General features: G+C 41.0%; 1 protein-coding gene across 1 annotated transcript; it reads left to right on the plus strand.

Annotated features, from left to right (window-relative positions):
• hs2st1b (heparan sulfate 2-O-sulfotransferase 1b) lies at positions 1–13,997 on the plus strand. Its single transcript, XM_005727206.1, has 7 exons — positions 1–570; positions 4,614–4,855; positions 8,830–8,915; positions 9,298–9,436; positions 9,524–9,621; positions 12,614–12,771; positions 12,976–13,997. Exons 1-7 carry the CDS (start codon positions 447–449, stop codon positions 13,200–13,202), a joined length of 1,074 nt encoding a protein of 357 aa, XP_005727263.1. The 5' UTR covers positions 1–446; the 3' UTR covers positions 13,203–13,997.
• Positions 13,998–19,936: the final 5,939 nt, after the last annotated feature.

Raw genomic sequence — 19,936 nt, forward strand, 5'->3', positions numbered from 1 at the left:
CACAGGATGAAGAAGAAGCGACACTCCTGCTAGAAGCTTAGTTTGGACTCGGTTATCTTTCATGCAGTCACCTGTGCTTCACTGCCTTCATGTCTGTGAGCTCAGCACGAACTCGCGGTTGGCAAAGCAGGTTAAGTCCAAAATAAAACACGAACAGCGAAGCTGGTTTTGAAATATGCCGGTGGTGTGAGGTTGGCCAGTGTTAGCACGGAGCTAGCTGCTGTTAGTTTGTTTTGCTAACGCTGAGTTAACCCTGCAGGATGGCTGCTGAGCTCTATATCTACTAATGATGCTCAGCAACTAACCTCGGCGTCCGGATTTCGATTTGCAATATATAAATCAAAACATCCGAGTCAGTCCAGTTTCCAACAGCTGGGTTAAACGTTATCAGTGGATGTGAAACCTGAAGCTACCGGCATCCACGGCATGATTCATTCGGTTGTTTGATGGGGATTTTAAGGATCATGATGCTGCCGAAGATCCAGCTTTTGGCTGTTTTGGCATTCGGAGTGGCGATGCTGCTGATCGAGAATCAGATCCAGAAACTGGACGAGTCCAGAGCCAAACTAGGTAAGACCACAGCAAAGGTGGGTTCACCTAGTAACCCAGCTTATTGAGGCTTGAAAACTGCGGCAATGCAACATAGAATTTGTAATTTATAAAAAGTGAAAACATTCGGACAAGTTTTTACCAAAAATTACATTATAGGAAAAAAGTCAGGAGATTTTTAAAACTTAAAAATAATTTACATAACAATGCTGAAAGTCCTCAAACATCGACGTTATTGTGATCAATTTATTTTCATTTTTATTTTCAGTTCAGTTTGGTTTCAGCTAGTTTCCATAGTGGCTTTGCTTATTATTGAATTCAGTGTTTATTATACTCTTTGTTATTATCATCAGATTGTAAGACTGTAAGATAATTTAGAAGAGTAGTGTTTATCAACATAGACATGTGACACACATACATAGATATTCCAGTCTCAATAAGCTTATGCACCAAAGCCTCCCCAGGCTAATTGTGTACACGGATTTGACCTAATTGGAAAAGGATAAACCTGAAAACAACGCCAGTATGTTTTAATTTTGATTTTGATGGAAATCCATATTTTTCCACCCATCAGAAGTATATCCCTTCAAGCACAGGGTTTTCCCTGTTTATGTAAATAAATAAATAAAAACTTGGCACCCACCAAAGAATCTTTGGTCATCAACATAAGGAAAGTACCTAAGGAGCAACAGTAAAGAATATAATATATAGACATTTTTTTCAAAAGTAATTTTAAACATTTATTGCAGAAAAGTACACACAAGTGATGACAATTTTTTGTAATCTAGCCATGTTGATTCCTTACTGCACAATTACTTCTTTCACTTGTACCTTTCAAATGTGAAAACGGAGTGCAGCCATCACCTGCGCAGACTGCCAGACATTCCACATTAATATTCAGTAAAGATTCCTGGAAACACAGACAAGTTCCGGTTACAAGCACAAAACGTCAAGCGTGGTTGAACACAGAAATGCTGCCATGAATCATTTTGTTTGGATCAGAGCTCTGTGAGGCCAAATCATCTACAGCAGGATCTGATCTTCATTTGGCTCTGTGTGTCTGCAAGTTTGAGCTCGTTTCCCAACTTTAGAAGAAATTTGGGACACTGAAAAACGCTGACACTGGAGGCTATATCCGTTTAGAAACCAGGAGATTAGTAGTAGTTTTGTGCAATGGACTTCTAAGATAAACACAAACAGTGTTTTTCATCACTTACTAATAAAGTTTGATTGAAGCGAGCTGTACACGTGTATATCGGGAATATGTGCTCACAGCAAAATGTGAAATAGTGACTTATAATAAATCTTATTAGTTTATATTCAAGGATAATAATTATCACTTTTTTTTTTGACTAAATTTATTCAGAGGGGATGTGTCGCCCTGGCAACCAAGAAAATTAACCCTGGTCATCCGCATTTTATAAGCCTAATCAAGCAGATGTTGTGGAAGTGATAATTAAGTATTTTAATGTTTAAAATAATACAAATGAATACAATAGAATAGAAGATGTTTCACCTCTCATTTGAGAAGCTTCTTCAGTTTTAAGTCCAAATGGCAGAGAGTCCCAGCTATTTAAGCTGTATTGGGAGTTGTCCCTTAAGAGGGTCGTAGACTCATCACATGAGCCAAGGTATGACAAAGGGTGTGGGTCATTATTAACAGAGGTATTGGGTGAAACCATTTTAAGACCTTGCCTCACCCTGTCCTGTGACCTATTGAGATCAAGTGACGTGAGTGGGTGTTAAGGTGCTTCGGAAGGGATCTCAACACTGGATTGCGGGTGGCAGACAGTTGGTGTTGTAAGCCACCCCCTCTGTGCACATACAGTGGCTTGCAAAATGAATCAGTTTTATTGGAATTCCACGTGAAAGACCAACACAAAGTGGTGTACACGTGAGAAGTGGAAGGAAAATCATACATGATTCCAAACATTTTTTACAAATAAATAACTGCAAAGTTCAAAGGGGGCCGAATACTTTTGCAAGCCACTGTAGATGGCTCTTTCAGTCCATCTGTCTTCTTTGTCTTTTAGATGCAGATGTACAGCTGAGTCTTGTCCTGTTGAGGTGGCTCTTCCGTGTTGTGCCATGTGTTTATGGACTGGCTCTTTGTTTTCTCCACTGTAGAGGTCTGAGCGCTCCTCGATGCAGAAAACAGCATATATTACGTAGTTTAGTTTTTGTTTAGGAGTTTTGTCCTTGGGAAGAACCAGTGTTTGTCTGACTGTATTGGTGGGTTTGAGGTATACTGGGATGTCATAGTTGGAGAAGATTCTCCCGAGTTTCTCTGATAAACTTGCTACATAAGAGATAACAATATTGTTCTGTTTGTCATTCATTTTCTCCTTAGTTGGTGTAATATTTTAAGAGCTTTCTTTACCTATGTGTGTTCCCTTTCTTTCCCTTCTGGCTTAGAGGGAATGTTTTTGGCTCAGTGTTGCAGGGTCCTGATTACTTCAAGTTTGTGTTCCAGAGGGTGGTGGGAGTCAAAGAATAGGTACTGATCTGGGTGCGTGGGCTTCCGGTAAACTTCAATGTTGAGGTTTCCTTTCTCTTCAAAGAGGAAGTCCAGTCGCTTTTCTTTCCAAGTGCCTTAAATTTCCATGACCTGGATGACTGAGAACCTACACAGACATTGTGTGCATTCCACAACATATCTGAAGTCATCGCTCATGATTGCACCCTTCTCTCAGTTAATGCCACATTGACGCCCTGCGAGATCAAGGCCAAAACTCATCAATCAAAGATGATTTAAAAGGCTAAAAACACACCCAAATCTGCAAACATAAAATTTCCAACTGAAAAAATCATGATCTTAAATATCAAAAGTTATACTGTATCAAAGTAAAGATGAAAGTAATTAATGCTTACAGGAAATTAACACAGAAAAAAATAACTGTACATGTTTTTTTTAGTTTGAATAAACTGTTGAAGTTGTAGTTTCAGTATTTTTATTCCTCAGCCATCAAAGGTTCCCTGAAAATCTTCTGAATTCGATAACAAGAAGTCATATGTGTATCTACTAGGATGCTGAGTAGCACTGACGCCTGCCAGTGTACTCAGTTTAATCTTTTTTCTTGAGAAAGATTTTGTTCCAGATTCGGCTCCATAGCCATCTCAACAGCATTTTGACATTTTTACGTCATACAAAATATGCTTTCAAGCGGCTCTCATTAAATACAAATGCATTAGTTTAACCTCACCACTTACACTGTGCTCAATTTGGACTGCTTTCACTGTCTTTCTTGCTTAAAGACTGGTCTGACTATTTTTTCTTCCATTTAATCAACCCGTAAATAAGTTACCAGGAACACACGCCTAACAGAAAAATACGCACACATCCCATTTTCTTTAATCTTTAATATAAGTGACCATCCATCTGCCTTAAAATGGAGACAAAAAGAACTCAAACAGCCTCCACCCCCTGAGCTTCATCAGCCTTCATCATGTCAGACAGTAAAGGATTTGCTGGACTGCTGGATGTTGCAGCATACTGAGCGCCACACATCCGGTCTAAGAGACACAAGGCCATTCGCGTAATTGTCTTTAATTAACATTGCAGTGGAGAAAAGAAGAGGGAGAAAACACCTTTAATTATGCCTCCTGTCAATGTTATCATCAAAAGCCTAATTACTTGTTTTGATGTTATTGTGCTTTGAAGGACTTGTTGTTTTCTTTAATTAAGGCATGCTAACTAACAAGCTTCACTGGCCTTATGCCATGTTCCTGTGGGAGGGGAGAATCTCATCTCAGGGTTTATTTCATCTGGCAGCTGCCAGTCTGCTCCTGCTCCTCACTCATTCCAGCTGTTTAGCTAATCAGCAAATACAAAGAAGACGAATAGGAAGACATAAAGGTTAGATAAATCTCTTCGAACAACATCCAGCTACCTGGCATGCAAATTGCTCCCTAAAACTACTGACTGACTATTTTATGGTGGTGTGATAAGCTGGAGTGACTGTCCTTTTTTAGTGCTAAATCGAATATTATATAATTGTGCTTATTCAGTTGTGCGCTGTATAATTAAAATTTTAACAACAGACTGTGTTTACTTGCTTGTTCAGAACGCACCATAGCCAGACACGAGGTGGCCGAAGTAGAGCAGCGTCACAGCGAATACGGGGGTGGGCGGGAAGTTCCGCCGATAGTAGAAAACGACGACACGGTCATCATCTACAACAGAGTGCCCAAAACAGCCAGCACGTCCTTCACTAACATCGCCTACGACCTGTGTGGGAAGAATCGCTTCCACGTTCTGCACATCAACACAACCAAGAACAACCCTGTCATGTCTCTACAAGACCAAGTAAGATTTCACACACTCAGCCAAAATGACAGAGTAACGTTTATTATATTTTGCGCAGGAATACATTTTTAAAGGCTCTGTTTATGCGTCTATACCTAGACAGATCGCAGCCACGATGTAAGATTTTGAGATCATGCTCGGGTTCCTCCGCTGAAATGTGGTCCTGGAGTATTTTCCACTAATGTTTCTTCTGTATCTTAGAAATATTCATTATTGTCCCTCATCTCACTAGGTTGAGCTAACTTTGTTTTTGACATATTTCTGCAACTCTTACATGCTGAAGTCCTAGAGAGAATATTTAAGAATGTGCAATCTTCAGGTCAGACAAAATGTGTTTTTAAAGTTTTAACATTTAGTATCCTGTTTGCTTCCTTGTTTACTTGCAAGCGATCCCCTTTCCTGCTTTTGTGCCAGTGTTGGCACATTGCTGCATTTCTTATTCTCATTAATAACACTTGTAATAAACAGAGCTGCCAATTTCACGCTATTCTGATGATCCACATCACTCATGAAAAAAGGTACTCTGTGGTGGTGGAAGGGAAAATCATCTGCGGCTGTTGTCTGTTAATGAATCCCTCTCTCCGGTGTGTTTGTTTGCACGTTGAAAATAATGAAACCTGATGATATTTTGGTTTGAGAATTGCCTGTGTCTTTCTCCGCATCCTGTTACTCTTAGTGAATGTTTACTGCTGAGAGCAGCTCAGTTCACACAGTGTAAATGACCTGAAGCTATAGTGGTGTTATTTGTAGTTGCCAATGTAATATCCTGTCTGCCGTCTCACAACAGGCTCGCACCTACTCACCACCCCCACCAAACACACACACACACACGCACACGTATGAGGGTAAACAACAGTCTGCAGTCCCGTCACGGCCAAGATTCATTTTTATATATGAACACTTTTGTATCAAGTTAAAACATCCAGTCCAGCCAAGGTATGTTTGACTTTGCGATATTTATTAATAGTGTAGGGTGATATTAATCTGTGTATGTTTCAAATGTCATAATTAATTGTCCATAATATTGTCCATGTGTGTAATGTGTTGTGTTTTTATGCTGTTGATCAGTGGCATAATTTACACTAGAAGCTAAAGTTTATAACGTCTAAGGCGTTTAGTTATTTAATAGTTTAGATCAGTGGTCCCCAATCTTTTTTGAGCCAACAAAATAAAATGATACGACCAAGATAAAAACGGTGGTATTTGTATATATAATAATAAACGCAAATTCACAGTGTAATTGTGTAACTTTATTAGCAGCGTCCTCCTGAAATGCGACTAACATCCTCCTCTCTGCCCCTTAATGCTCTCTGGTCGCTATGGTAACATGTAAATACTTCTTTCAAAATAAGACAGAAGTACAACAACGGGAAAAGACCCAGGGAAACAGAGTTAACGATAAAAACCCTGAAAACCATAGATTTCACACCCGAGCCTCAACTCTCGCGGCCCGGTACTGGTCCGTGGCCCGGGGGTTGGGGACTGCTGGTTTAGACTGGTGGTTCTCAAAGGGTGTACCCTAAAGCAAGTCCAAGGGGCCTCATTAATCAAAGAGTGGATGGGCTCCATATTAAGCGTGAGCAGAAAAAACAAAAATAGTTTGAGCAAATAAAAGGCAGATTTTAAAAAGGTACATATTCCACTTTGTAAATAATAATAATAATAATAGTCCATCTGGGAATGTATCTACACCAGCCTCATATCTAAACCTCTTTATGTTTACCACCCTCATTCCACAAATGGTCAAAGCACCCCATGAATATCTATGGATCATATTTAGGTTGGTGTTCATTGGTTCTTCTTACTGCAGTGATGTGTGTCACCGTAATTCGGTGAGTGTATTTTATTTGAGTTGGTGCATTATAATAAAAACATCTATTACCAGGCAGTGGATATGTGCAGGTGGTGATGATATGCAGGTGAGAGCTGCCACTGCGCATCCAGTGTATTCGTGGAGAGGCCATGTTTGCAGAATCTGAAAGAAAACTTAACATCATCCTGGTCATTTATACAGTTAAATACTGATGGAACCAACTGACCCTAACATTCTTCAGTGCTCTCAAATTTTCTGAAATTCATTACGGTAATTTGTCTTTCAAGGTAATAAGCATCATATATAAGGCAAACCAGACTTTCCTGAACCCTGCCACCAGCTTGATATCAACCCGCAGTCCAGTTGCCTTCTCTCTGCTCTGAAGGTGGTGGATGTGATAGGGAGATGGTGTAATACATATTAGACTCGGTTTATATTTATCAACACTGCTGGTTTTGGTGTCTGTGATGAAATACATTTATAAGCGATGCGTTATATGCTAAGAGTGTTTACATATTGTGATTCAGCACGTCACCGTCTGCGACGCCAGTATGTTTGCAGTCTTTCTGTCATGCTTGGTTTTATAACTCCAACTGTGGGCTGTTGTATACTGAATACTGTTCATACAAGCAGATATGATTGCAAATGTGAATGAGGTCTTGTGTTGTGCCTTGGGCACAAAAAGTCCCTGAACTTCAGATTAGCTTAGTGTTTGTTTGCTTCTGTTTTGTTTTCCTGACTGCAGCATTCAAGAACCAGTTTTATTCCAGAAGATTTCAATATTCCCATCACCCTGTTTCCCTGTGGGCTTGATATGCTGTGGTATAATTCTGTATGTGTCCTTACATTTCACTTTTCTGTAATAAAGTTTTGTTCACATCTAAATCTGTCTTTCTTAACCCTCTCAAAGTTTTTGGCCTTGTTTGCTCTCCTCAGCATTTGGTCACAGATGCTGCTCGTCCTCTCAGCATGTAAACGGCCTTTCTTTGACAGTATTCTTTCTATTTAGAGGCTTTTGTTCTCTATTTAGAAAATTCTATGAATCTATGAAGTAATTTTCAGTGATTTGTGCTTTGGTTCCACCTGATCCACTTTCCAGTGTTTTAGTGCTCCATGTGCAGTTTCCTTAGAAACCTTTTAGTAGACACACAATTTAGTCATCTTCATTTCATCCGAACACTGTTTGAACACAATGTTACAGCTTAAGGAACCTTTTATACAGACATCGGTGCCAGAATTTGATTGAAATAATTTTTTTAATGTTACCAGATTATGTGCCTTATTTAAGTAAGAACTTCTTTTCAAGCTTACATAAACACATTTTAAGTAATCTCAGAGTTTTAGATCATTACGTTATCATCATGTAATGTGTACACCATTAATACTCATGTTTCATTTCTGTAGTATCTTTATGATAAAGAATTTCTGTACTCCAGTTTCCTCCCACAAGCTGAAGACACGCATGTTAGATCAGAGTGCGATTGTGTCTCTCTATGTTAGCCGTTCAGTGGACTGACAGACGACCTGTTCGGTATGTATCCTGCCTCTGTGACAGCTGGGTTAGGCTCAAGCCCTCTAAATTGGATAAGTGGTTTAGAAAATGGATGGACATTAGCTACTTAACGCTTGTTTTTACTTTGACATTCTACTTGGAACTTCTTCTCCTTAAACGGCAGCTTTTGTGACTCATCCAGACCAAAAACATGCATGGATAAATATTCTGTCCATTCAGTGGCGGAGTGTAAGAGGAAAGACTCTGTCAAGGATGTTTTAGTGACTGGAGCTATATGTGAAATTCAAGTGCACAAAATCTGCAGCTTGTTCTGAGCTTGTGCTTGAAAACAGATGAAGAAGTGACAGGCATGTACTTCTTTGGGATTCAATTCACCTGCAGGTTATAACAGTGTTTTGACCTACAGGGCTCCACCCTGTCACATGACCAAAAATTATTAGTATTTATTATTCATTATCAAAATGTGTTCCAGTTGTAAATAGGAATGCAAATGCTCATTTGTTCATTGGGAAGGGTTGACACTTTTGCTGTATTTGAACTCTGCGCTGTAACCGAGTAAAGTTTGTAGCTACATGTAGCACAAACATTTCTGTTGTGGCTCCGTTTCCCCGCGGCTCCGTAATTAGTTTCCATTATCTTTGTCTCCAGGTGCGCTTTGTCAGGAACGTCACCTCATGGAGAGAGATGAAGCCCGGCTTCTACCACGGCCATGTAGCTTATCTGGACTTCTCAAAGTAAGGCCCTTCATTTCCTGTAATACCATTAATATCCAGATTAGTTACAAACAGCCAGCAGAGCAGATAAAGGGAGGTCACGTATTGATCGCTAACATGTGCTTTAGTGTTGATTAATGGCATTGTTGTCCTTATCTCCCCTGACACTATCATCTCTGTGATCACAGGTAATTATTCTAATGGTCTAAGTGTTTCTCAGTGAGAGAGATTCGGTTAACTTGCACTCTCACTCCCTGATGCTGCTCCATGCTTTCACTAGGGAGAATATGCTTTTTGAATGCAATAAAATCCAGCAGCACAGCTTCATGTGCTGCTGCAGTGAAGTATAAATTAAGTCTCGAAAGATTTTAAAGAATGTGCCCTCCCTTTTCTTTTTGTTCAGACATGGCGTGAAAGGTAAACCACTGTACATCAATGTGGTGCGTGATCCCATAGAGCGCCTTGTATCGTACTACTATTTTTTACGTTTTGGAGATGACTACAGACCAGGCCTTCGACGAAGGAAACAAGGAGACAAGAAGGTGCTTCTTTTACAGCTTGCATCCTTTTCGAATGACCTGTTTTTTGTCTGAATAATACAATGACAAGCGTTTCGCATTGTGTTTCAGACCTTTGATGAGTGTGTGTCATCAGGTGGGTCTGACTGTGCTCCGGAGAAACTGTGGTTGCAGATCCCTTTCTTCTGTGGTCACTATTCAGAGTGCTGGTGAGTGGGCTGCACCTGACAGCCCGATCATTCTCTTTCTCTGAACTGCTACAACCCCTGTTTAGGCTGCTAGCTTAGCATCAACAGGATGCAGCAGTGGCGCAGAGCAGAAGTCATTTCGAAGGGACAAAATGGGAAATACAAATAAATGTAGAGAGGGTGCATGTCCAGCATGTCCCGGGTCTGCCCCAGGGCGTCCTCCCGAGGAACACCTCACCCAGGAGCCATCCTTGTCAGATGCCCAAACCACTTCAAATGACTCCTTTCAAAGTGAGGAATAGTGGCTCTACTCTGAGGGCCTACCAGATGGCTGAACTCATCACCCTGTCTCTAAGGGAGACGCCAGCCACCCTTTGAGGAAAGCAAATTTCTGCCACTTGTATATATGATCTCATTCTTTCAGCCACTACCCAAAGCTCGTGACCGTAGATGAGGGTAGGAATGTAGATCGGCCGGTACACTCAGCTCTCTCTTCACCACGACGGACCCAATCCGTCTGTCGATCGCCCGCTCCCATCAATTGTGAGCTTCAGAGGACCATGGCTTCAGACTTGGAGTTGCTAATTCCCACTGCTTCTCACTCAGCTGCGAACTGCTTCAGTGCGAGCTGTAGGCCACCGCCTGAAGAAGCCATCAGAACCACATCATCTGCGAAAAGCAGAGATGAGATTCTGAGATCGCCCAAGTGAAAGCCTTCCACCACTTGGCTACACCTAGAAATTCTGTCCCCTAAAAATTATGAAAAGCATCAGTGACAAGGGTGGAGTCCAACAACCACCTGGAAACGAGTCCAACTTATTGTCGGCTATATGGACCAAGCTCTTGCAAGGATCAAATGGCTCGTAGCAATGGGCCAGAAGCCCTATACTTCCGAGGCACTTTCCACAGAAGACTCAGAGGGACACGGTGAAACGCCTTCTTCAGAGTCCACAAAACACATGTAGACTGGTTGTGCAAACTCCTGTGTACCCTCAAGTAATCTCGAGAGGGTAAAGAGCTGGTCCAGTGTTCCGTGAAAAGGACGCAAACCACATATTTCCTCCTGTATCCGAGGTTCAGCTAACGGACGGACTCTCCTTTCCAGCACCCTGGCATAGATTTTCCTGGGGAGGCTGAGGACTGTGATCCCTCTATAGTTGGAGCACACTGTCCAGTTTCCTCTTCTTAAAGATCCATTCCAGAGGTATGGCCTCTAACCTCCAACAACATTGTAGAGGCATTGATAACCAAGACAGCCTTGCAGCATTGCCTCTACCAGGCATTCTTAGCGCACCTTCACTATACCTTTAGGGGCCCGCAGGTCTCTCCAGTATCATCCCCTGCCACAGGGTCCAACACACCACCAGGTGGTGATCAGTTGACAGTTCAGCACCTCTCTTCACCCAAGTGTCCAGAACATACTGCTGCAGATCTGATGATACATTTACAAAATCGATGATCAACCTGTGGCCTAGGGTGTCGTGATGCCACGTGCACTTATGGATACGCTAGGGTTCAGATCTGGGAGGCCGTTCCTCCCTTCACGCCCCTTCAGGTCTCACTGTCGTTGTTGACATGAGCGTTCAAGTCTCCAAGTGAGACGACGGAGCCCCCAGGTGGAGCACCCTCAAGCACTCCACCCACGGATACCAAGAAGGTCCGGTACTCTAAACTGTCATTCGGCGCATAAGGGCAAACGAAAGGGAAACAGGCTCAGGGAACCAAACCCTCCTGTTCACTGGGAAAAACTCCAACATAGTGGTAGCAAGCTGAAGGGGTACTGAAATACTCGTCCCTGGCAACCCTAGCAGTGTGAGCTGTTTCCTAGATCTTTCACTCATAGGGGTTTTTGAATCGCTATTTGTCTGCTCCCTCACCCAGAGATGGCCCCTGGGACACACAAACCCCTCCAACACGAATAAGGTAGTGAGTCATGGAGGAGTGTCATTACATCTTAATAGAATCTTAATGTAAGGATTAATTGAATGTAATGTAATTAACTATCTACTAAAGTGTAATTCACTGTCAGTGTCTGTTATAAAATGTTAGATGACTGTTTTGAATTAGTCGCAGTGTGACAATTTATTCTTTCTCCAAGCTGAGTGAAAGAAAAGGCTCCATCTGTTGTTTGTAAACAGTGATGAGGATATGGTATAGTTCTGTTTGGGATTTTTTCTCCTCACTAATCGCATATTACACAGACGATGTAAACAGCACATATATAGATATATAGTCCACAATCTGTGTACTCAGACTCATTAGTGACTGAACAGCCTGTGGCAGAAGCAGTATTTATATATGTCCAACCTAGGATCTTCTCATTAAAGCCTCCCTATCCTCCAAAAGAAGAAAAACATTAATCATTCATCCTCATAACCCTCAAATGTCTTTTGAAAGCCAAAGACAGATTTTTTTTTTGTCAGCATTATTCTAAAATTTCACCTCAACAATAGGAATATGTATATTTTTAGCTTTTTGTACAGTGAAATTAGAAATGTGACTAAAATCATAATTACTCATCTGTTATAAAAAGAAGGAAAAAAACTTGTGTACAGTTTGGAAATGACTTTGAATTCCCTTTGGAGATTATTTTGATTATTTTCAAATAAATAATAAATAAACTGAGTCATTCATTTTCATTATTAGGAATTAAACAGTAAATGAGTGTGATCACAGTAACCTTGTTACTAATGCATGCAGTTTGACATTTTTCCTTTCATGTAGTCATTTTCTTTTAATGATCAGCATTCCTGGACATTGTGCTCCTTAAATGCAACAACGGCTTTGCTCATCACTGAGAAAATTTAGAGTTTGCTGGAAGAGAGCTAGCATGAAAATAAGAATGGCAGAATTCAAGAAAGCTGCTCAGTCTTTGCATAATACCCACCTATCGCTAGGGAGTATTGTGCAGTGATGTCAAAGACGTAGATAAGTAACAGAAGAAAAGCCTGGCCTTCAGATGAGGCGATCCAAATTAAACTCACTCACACTGTGATCTCCGTTTCTTGTGCAGGAACGTGGGCAGTAGATGGGCTCTGGAACAGGCCAAATACAACCTGGTAAACGAGTACCTGTTAGTGGGAGTAACGGAGGAACTCGAGGACTTCATCATGATCCTGGAGGCAGCACTCCCACGCTTCTTTAAGGGAGCCACAGATCTCTACAGAACAGGTAGCAACAAAACAAAATTTCATACTGTTACTTCTTATTTGTGGCTGTGATGCCCTTAAAACGAGCCCTGTCAGTACTGGAGTTACTTTTATATGACGAATCCTTTTCCTGGTCTCAATTTACACTTAACTGACTGAATGCTTTTTTAGTAGAGCAGTAACAACATGCTACCTGGAATCATTAAACCTTCTTGTGTTCCTCCAGGAAAGAAATCCCACCTTAGGAAGACCACAGAGAAGAAGCCCCCCACCAAAGAGACAATAGCCAAGTTGCAGCAGTCAAACATCTGGAAAATCGAAAATGAATTTTACGAGTTTGCACTTGAACAGTTTCAGTTTGTGCGTGCCCACGCCGTCAGGGAAAAAGACGGAGAACTCTTTGTCCTTGCACAGAGCTTCTTCTATGAAAAGATCTACCCCAAAGTGAACTAAAAGTGTCAACAGAAAAGCATTAACAAAGCTGCACAGGGACAAGTCGTGTACACTGGGAAAGTACGAGACATTAAGCAGTGCTGGTTTCACTGGGGTCTAGTTGGGAAATCCTTTCAGACACTGTGGTGAAATTTCTACTTTTTTTATTGCTAGAGCAGCTGTTGAGAAAACGAAGGTGTCAGTCTATACTGTGAGAAAGAATTTCCCAAACCTTAAGACAAGAAGAGTTTTTTACCATGTTTGATGTTTGGGTGGACTTTCAAAATAAAAGCAGGAAACCTCAACTACTTCAGCAGCTTCAAAACAGTGTTTAGTGCAGATGGTCACGGCTACATTCCTACATGCTGTGTTAACATGTTTTTGGACCAAATTGTAGCAAAAGAAAACAGATTGGATCATTGCATCCTTTGGTGCGTGACTGGTAATTTTTTATTCCACTGAGATCTTCTCAATTTTTACATGTTTCACACATTATTTCAGTGATTTATCACAGATATTAATGTGCATGTTTTTTCTTAAAAGACAGCTGCTGTTCTTTTGGGTTTTTTTTAGTCTGAAAGGACAACCTGGAGTAGGAGAAAGGTACTAATGACTAACAGCTGGAATGTTTGAGTACAGTACTACTGCAAGCAAGAAGAAACTGATAGTGCCTTTATATTAATGTATAGAACATTTCTTTAATATTATTTTTCCTCTGATCCCACATTCACTTTCCTTTTATTTTGGCGCATTGCTTCTATGATTACTGTTGTTTTCCACTCTCCACAGTAACACTCTGAATATAAACAAATAACTACAAGTTTGTGTGATGAATTTTGTGAATAAGTTTGGTTGGCTTTTAAAAGGTGATTTACTTGTTTTATGCAACTTTCACCAAATGATACAGTATGAAATGACTTCGACATACCCAGGATATATTTCACACACTGTAACAGTGGCAATCGAGCTATAAGCAGTAACACAAAAGTGTTGATAAACTCCATCCAAGCTATGAGCACGTTCATATGAAAGGGGTGTTGGCTGTGTGCCTGAGATGTAGACAAGTCCACTGACAGCAGAGCGAGGGATTTTTACAAAGGAAGATAAAACTATAACATTACAGTAGCATGAAAAAATTACACAAATAACACACGTTGAAAGTGGCACAGCTGCTGCAGACACATCAGCAGTATGAGTGTCTTGAACAGCAAAAGCTCTGTGTAAATGTTTATGGACTTTGGATGGTAAAGCTAGAAAGGAGAAAGGAGCTGCTGTATTAATGAAATGCCAGGAAAGAAAGCTGCAAAAATGCAGACTGTGAAAGTTGACTGTGTATTAATACTGGAGACATTGATTATTTCATTAAAATTGATATTTATATGAGTTTAAGATAGTTTTAGAATTAAAATCTATTAAAAATTTATGTCCAGAAAATGATATGCTTCATTTTAGGATCATGCATTCAGGGGCATGGAACAGTTGAGATTAAAATTCTTTGCAGCCAGTAAGCAAGAAAAAGAAGGAAAAAAAATCAAGGTTCACCTAAATTCACTTAATACTTGTGTATATAAAGGATTTTTCCATGGTTTTTCAATTGTATTCTTTGGTAATGTGGTTATTGTGGATTAGTGGATAATACTAACTTTCCACTCTCCACTTCTGGCGTAGAAGCGATGGTTTTTTCCCCTAATTGCGTATTTAGAAACTGGCATCTTGGAGCAGCCATTTGACTGCATTAACAGCTGGATCACTATCTGGGGATATTCGCCAGGTGAATGAATCAGTTCAGTTTTATTTATACAGTGTGACCTGACAACAGTCACCTCAGTCTGCTATTCTGCATCAGTGTAGTTTTATAGACAAATGAATGGACGAGACCCCACGAGCCAAATTTGGCGTCAGTGGAAAGAAAAAACCTATTTTTAGCAGGAAGAAACCTCCAGGAGAACCTGGCTCGGGGAGGAGCAGGTATCAACTGCATGGGTGGGTTGGGTGATGAGTAGAGTGTAGTGACATTCACAGTCGCATTAATAGGAATTTGCGTTAAATTAGATATTTGAGAGTTTCGCAGCCAAATGTTTTGCAGAATCCATCAGCATACAGTTTCAAATACTCTGTATGCTTTATGTACCTTCATTCTATTGGATCAGGGATAGTATGGATATTGGATAGAAATATGTTTGAGCTTTAAACATGATAAACCCATACAAGAGAGGTTCAGAAATAACTGGATCCTTAGCTACTAAATTTTTTAGTAGAGAACTCTGTCATTTCACCTGACTCCAACTTGATTTGGAGGAAGGAAAAATTGTAATTGTCCACATACTTATGGTCTGGACCGTACTTGTGGACAATCCAACCTGTTTTTGCACCCTTTTTAGATCCGTTACAGTGATTTGCATGAGCCCAGTAACTCTTGACTCTATTTCTCGTCTTTTGGCTCCATAATTACAGAATAATTGCCTCGCTATATCTTACTCAACAGGGAGTACTTAACCACTGAAACCGTGAAATAACACACTGGGACGGGATGATCTGCTGAAGTCAGCTGTATTACCAACTCTTGCCTCCTCTCTGATGGGAGAATAGGCAGTGGGGAGGGGAAGTGTCTGTGGGGGGAGAGCACTACCATGCTCCACCAGTCCACAGCCTGTTCCTGTGTCTGCACAGAGACGAGCACAAAGGCCCCAACCCACATTTGATGCTTTGTGGCCATGGACACAAGGAGAGGCTGCCTGTCTCAGAAAATAGAACTCAATTAACAGTTTTGCTGCAGGCATATTGGAACATTGTTTCATTAATGAGATGAATACAGTCTGATAATTACTTCATCTCAATTAGGAAAAAAGGCTACACTCTATATTGATTGTGCCTGATGAGCTTGAAGGTTAATTAGGAACACGATTTTTCAAAAGTCTATGCTGCTCTTGTAGCTGTTTGTGGTTGACATTCTGGTTTAAAGCAGGTCTTCCCATCACAATAAGACCACTTCATTTGTTTCGTTTAGCAAAAATAACCTGCTCTTCCTTAACCTTGAAGCCAGCCTGTGTTCTAAGCACTCTGATCCACAAGAGGGAGCCGTGGTGCTGCTGAAAACCTGCACATAGCAGCATGGGTTCTTGGACTGACTGCAACGCTTCAACAGGCCCACATTAATGCACCTGTGCAAAGCCAAATGGAACAAACTAACAGTGCATTACCATTAACAATACAAATTACACCATTAGGCACACTTGGCTCACAGGCCTAGTGACGGCTATAAATAGTTTCACTTGGTCTTGGACAATTTGTGCCGTACTTGCATAATGACGGCACTCAAATTAATTCAGGATGTGTGACTGAAGTTCCCTGCAAACAGGAACACGTTGGGCTTTTTTTAGTGGTTTGTCTCTTCCTTTGCAAGAAGAACTGATCAGCAGCTTTGATATAAGTGAAATGATCTAATGTATGCACAATAATGACCTCTTTTTGTCAATGGAAGTTGGCTGGACCTCTCCAAATGGCCCTCTGGATTGGCTTTGAAGCCTTTTTCAGCAGACCATAGGAGACCCAGCACAGTTTTTGCAGCTAGCTGACCTCAAAGTGGTTTCACTACTGCTCCATAAAACAAACAGAGCAGAGCAGAGGCAGCTTGACTGCCCCTCGCTGGGACTGTGGACAGGACCTTAAAGCGCTTGGCCAAAGGGGACCATTATGTGTACTACTTCTCTCTGTGTTTTATGTAAATGCGCCACGCTGCAGTGGAAGGTAAAATTAAGCCAGCATGTCAGAGGCTCTGGGCCAAGAAAACCTCAAGTGTCCCTGATATTTTACTGGAGCCTGGTGCAGATGATAGATTGTAGTTGATGGGAGGGAGAGAAAATGATGGAGGCCATCATCATCATAAAGCATCGCCAGACTCATCCATTAATGCTTTCTTGCCTTCTGGCCTGTTACTCATTGACATTTCATGATGTGAAAAGGATAGTTGAACAAGACAAAGACTCTTCAGCCACACTAGCAGCTATTTGAGGCTACACAGATAGTTTACCCCCTCCAGTATCAGCATTACATTTAAGACACGGGGCTAAGCATCCATTTCTATGGAGGAGAAGTACATGGTAATGTTTGGGGAAACTCACAAACTGCTTGCCTGAAAACACTTATGTGATCCTAAAATACACCAATAACCATCACACTAAATATATTGTGTCAACGCAAAAAAAAAAAAATATATATATATCTTACTCAAACTGTTGAATGCCATGAAATTTCCTTTCACCCCTGTATCATCAGACCAGAATTTCAGTGCTGTGGTTCATCACCAAACACGTGCTAAAATGAAAAGTATTCCCGTCAGCAACAGTGTTGTCTAAGGAGCAAATATCAGTATGCTACACAAACTGAAATGGTGAACATGACTACGGTGAACACTGTACTGTTTACCATAGACTTAACTGGCTATAGGTATGAATGTGATCATAGACGGTTGGCTGACTCTGTGCATTAGCCCTGTGACAGACTGGCAATGTGTCCGGGGCGTACGCTGCCTCTGTGACACTGAACTGGATAAGCAGAAGAAAATGGATGAATGAAGGGATGCAAAACATTGACATAACTACTGTGACATCAATCACAGTAAGAAATACCATTTATCTTGCTGGTGGCCTCTAATGAGGATCATAAATTACAAAATTATCATGATGTTGCATTTAATAAGGCCTCGAATCAGTAATTTAAACCTTAGTCATCAGAAAAGCAAAAAGGTTGTTCTCTATTATATTTACCTGGACGTCTTTTTCCAACCACGAGTCGCCCCCTGCTGGCTGTAGAAAGAATGTCGCTTTACCACAGTCTTGGACTAGCCTCACTATTTAGACTTGGAAGAACCAGTTTGATTTGGGTATTTGTTTTTTGTTTTTTTTTAAATATCTTCTTTGGAGTAAATTGTATTTAAGTGTGCTTTTCATCACACAGAAAGACTTTTTAAACGTTTTGAAATGAATTCCAAAAAAAAGTCCACCCATTATCTTCCACATCCAAAGACGGCTCATGGTGGCAGCAGGCTAAGCATGGTAATCAAGACATCCTTTTACTCTGGCCACACTTCCCATTTCCTCCCGGGGGATCCTGAGGCATTCTCAAGCCAGATGAGAAATATAATCTCTCCAGCAGGTTCTGGGTCTCTTCCTAGTTGGCCATCCCAGAACACATCCAAAGGGACATGCCCAGGCTGCTCCACACCCCAAAACTATGCCTGGCACCCATCTCTTGGTGAGGGCTCCAGTTTTCCACTTCCAGGTGAGGTTAACTAGCTCTAAGAACTGTATTTCATTGGGCTTTTCTGAATTGCTCATTGTCTGGTCCCTACCCTGGGACTTATTTGGCATGGGAGACCCTACCTGGAGCTATTGCTCCAGACAATACAGCTCCCAGGATGACAGGAACAAGCAAATGTCTCCTACTGTGGTGTCAGTGAGAAAATATAGTAAGTGCTGATCAAAACAGGACATCATTGTTTTGTGTTACTCATGTTTTACTTATACAAGAGCGTTGCCAATTAGGGACCATCAGTGCTTTGAGCTAAATGCTAGCATCAGTATGTTGCAATCGAGTCTGATGTCATTACTCTAGCAGGTGACAGGGAAGGGAAGGCGTGTAGAGAATTGATGCTGTGTGCATCAAACAAAATGTTCTTTCATCCAGATGGTTGGAGGAGTCTTTGAGGGTTTCAGAAATTCTTTCAGAACAGCAATAACTCTTGCTGAATACCCCAAACTTTTTAAATATCACCAAAAATAGACGTTTAGCTCTGGGAAGAAAATAATCGCTTGTCACTGCCATTGTCCTTAAAATAAAAGACATTTAGCTACTGAGTATAGAAGAAGAAGTTTGGAGCGAGAGACATTGCACGGACTAAAAGTCAGGAGGTCTCGGTCTCTGGTGCTTCAGGTTTGACCATTTTTCTTTTTAGTTTTATTTAAGTCTCATCATATCTCACTGTGGGTCTGTTTAGGGGTGACGTGGCAGCTCAGCTGCTCTACCTCTTTGGTCCACACTGAAATTTATGTTTCTTTGTTTTATTGCTGATAACATGATGCAATAAATGATGATGCAATAAAAGAAATGATTCAGGACATTTAATCTAATTTGACAGAAATACCAATCCTCTATCGAGTGATTGATAGAGCAATGGCTGGATTAAATTGAATCAGATAAAAGGTCTATCATTTGCCTGGTGGTGATGCTTTGACCTTTGCTTTAGCAAGAGGCTCTCTAAGGTTGTTAGAGTTCATTCCGAGGCAGACATCAAACTTTCAAAAATGTAATAAAAAGCACAAAGTTGGAATAACCTGGAGGAAAAGTCTGGGGGATCACCAAAGTAGGGTTCAGCCTCTAAGGGCAATGTACCAAACATAATGGCAATATATGTAATAGCTTTGGAGATATTGGTTAATTGGCTAATGAGCTGTGACTGTCAACTCAGGAAATCATCAACATTCGATGACAGTTTGCTCCACACAGACCCAAAAGGCCCCTAAAGTATCAGCAGGCACAGAAACACTCACCTCTAATGGACATCCATTAACCAAGATCCGGTGACTGTACAGGCCATTTGACTACGGTGATCTCATTGTCATGTTCAAGACACCAGTTTCAGATGATCCGACCTTTGTGCAGCGAGTATTATCCTGCTGGGTAAGTAGAAGATGGGTGTACTGTGGTTACAAAGGGATGGACATGGTCAGCAGCATTACTCAGGTAGGCTGATTTCC

The sequence above is a fragment of the Pundamilia nyererei genome, unplaced genomic scaffold (genome assembly GCF_000239375.1).
Source record: "Pundamilia nyererei isolate P.nyererei 1_Seehausen unplaced genomic scaffold, PunNye1.0 scaffold00023, whole genome shotgun sequence".
Classification (NCBI taxonomy): Eukaryota; Metazoa; Chordata; class Actinopteri; order Cichliformes; family Cichlidae; genus Pundamilia; species Pundamilia nyererei.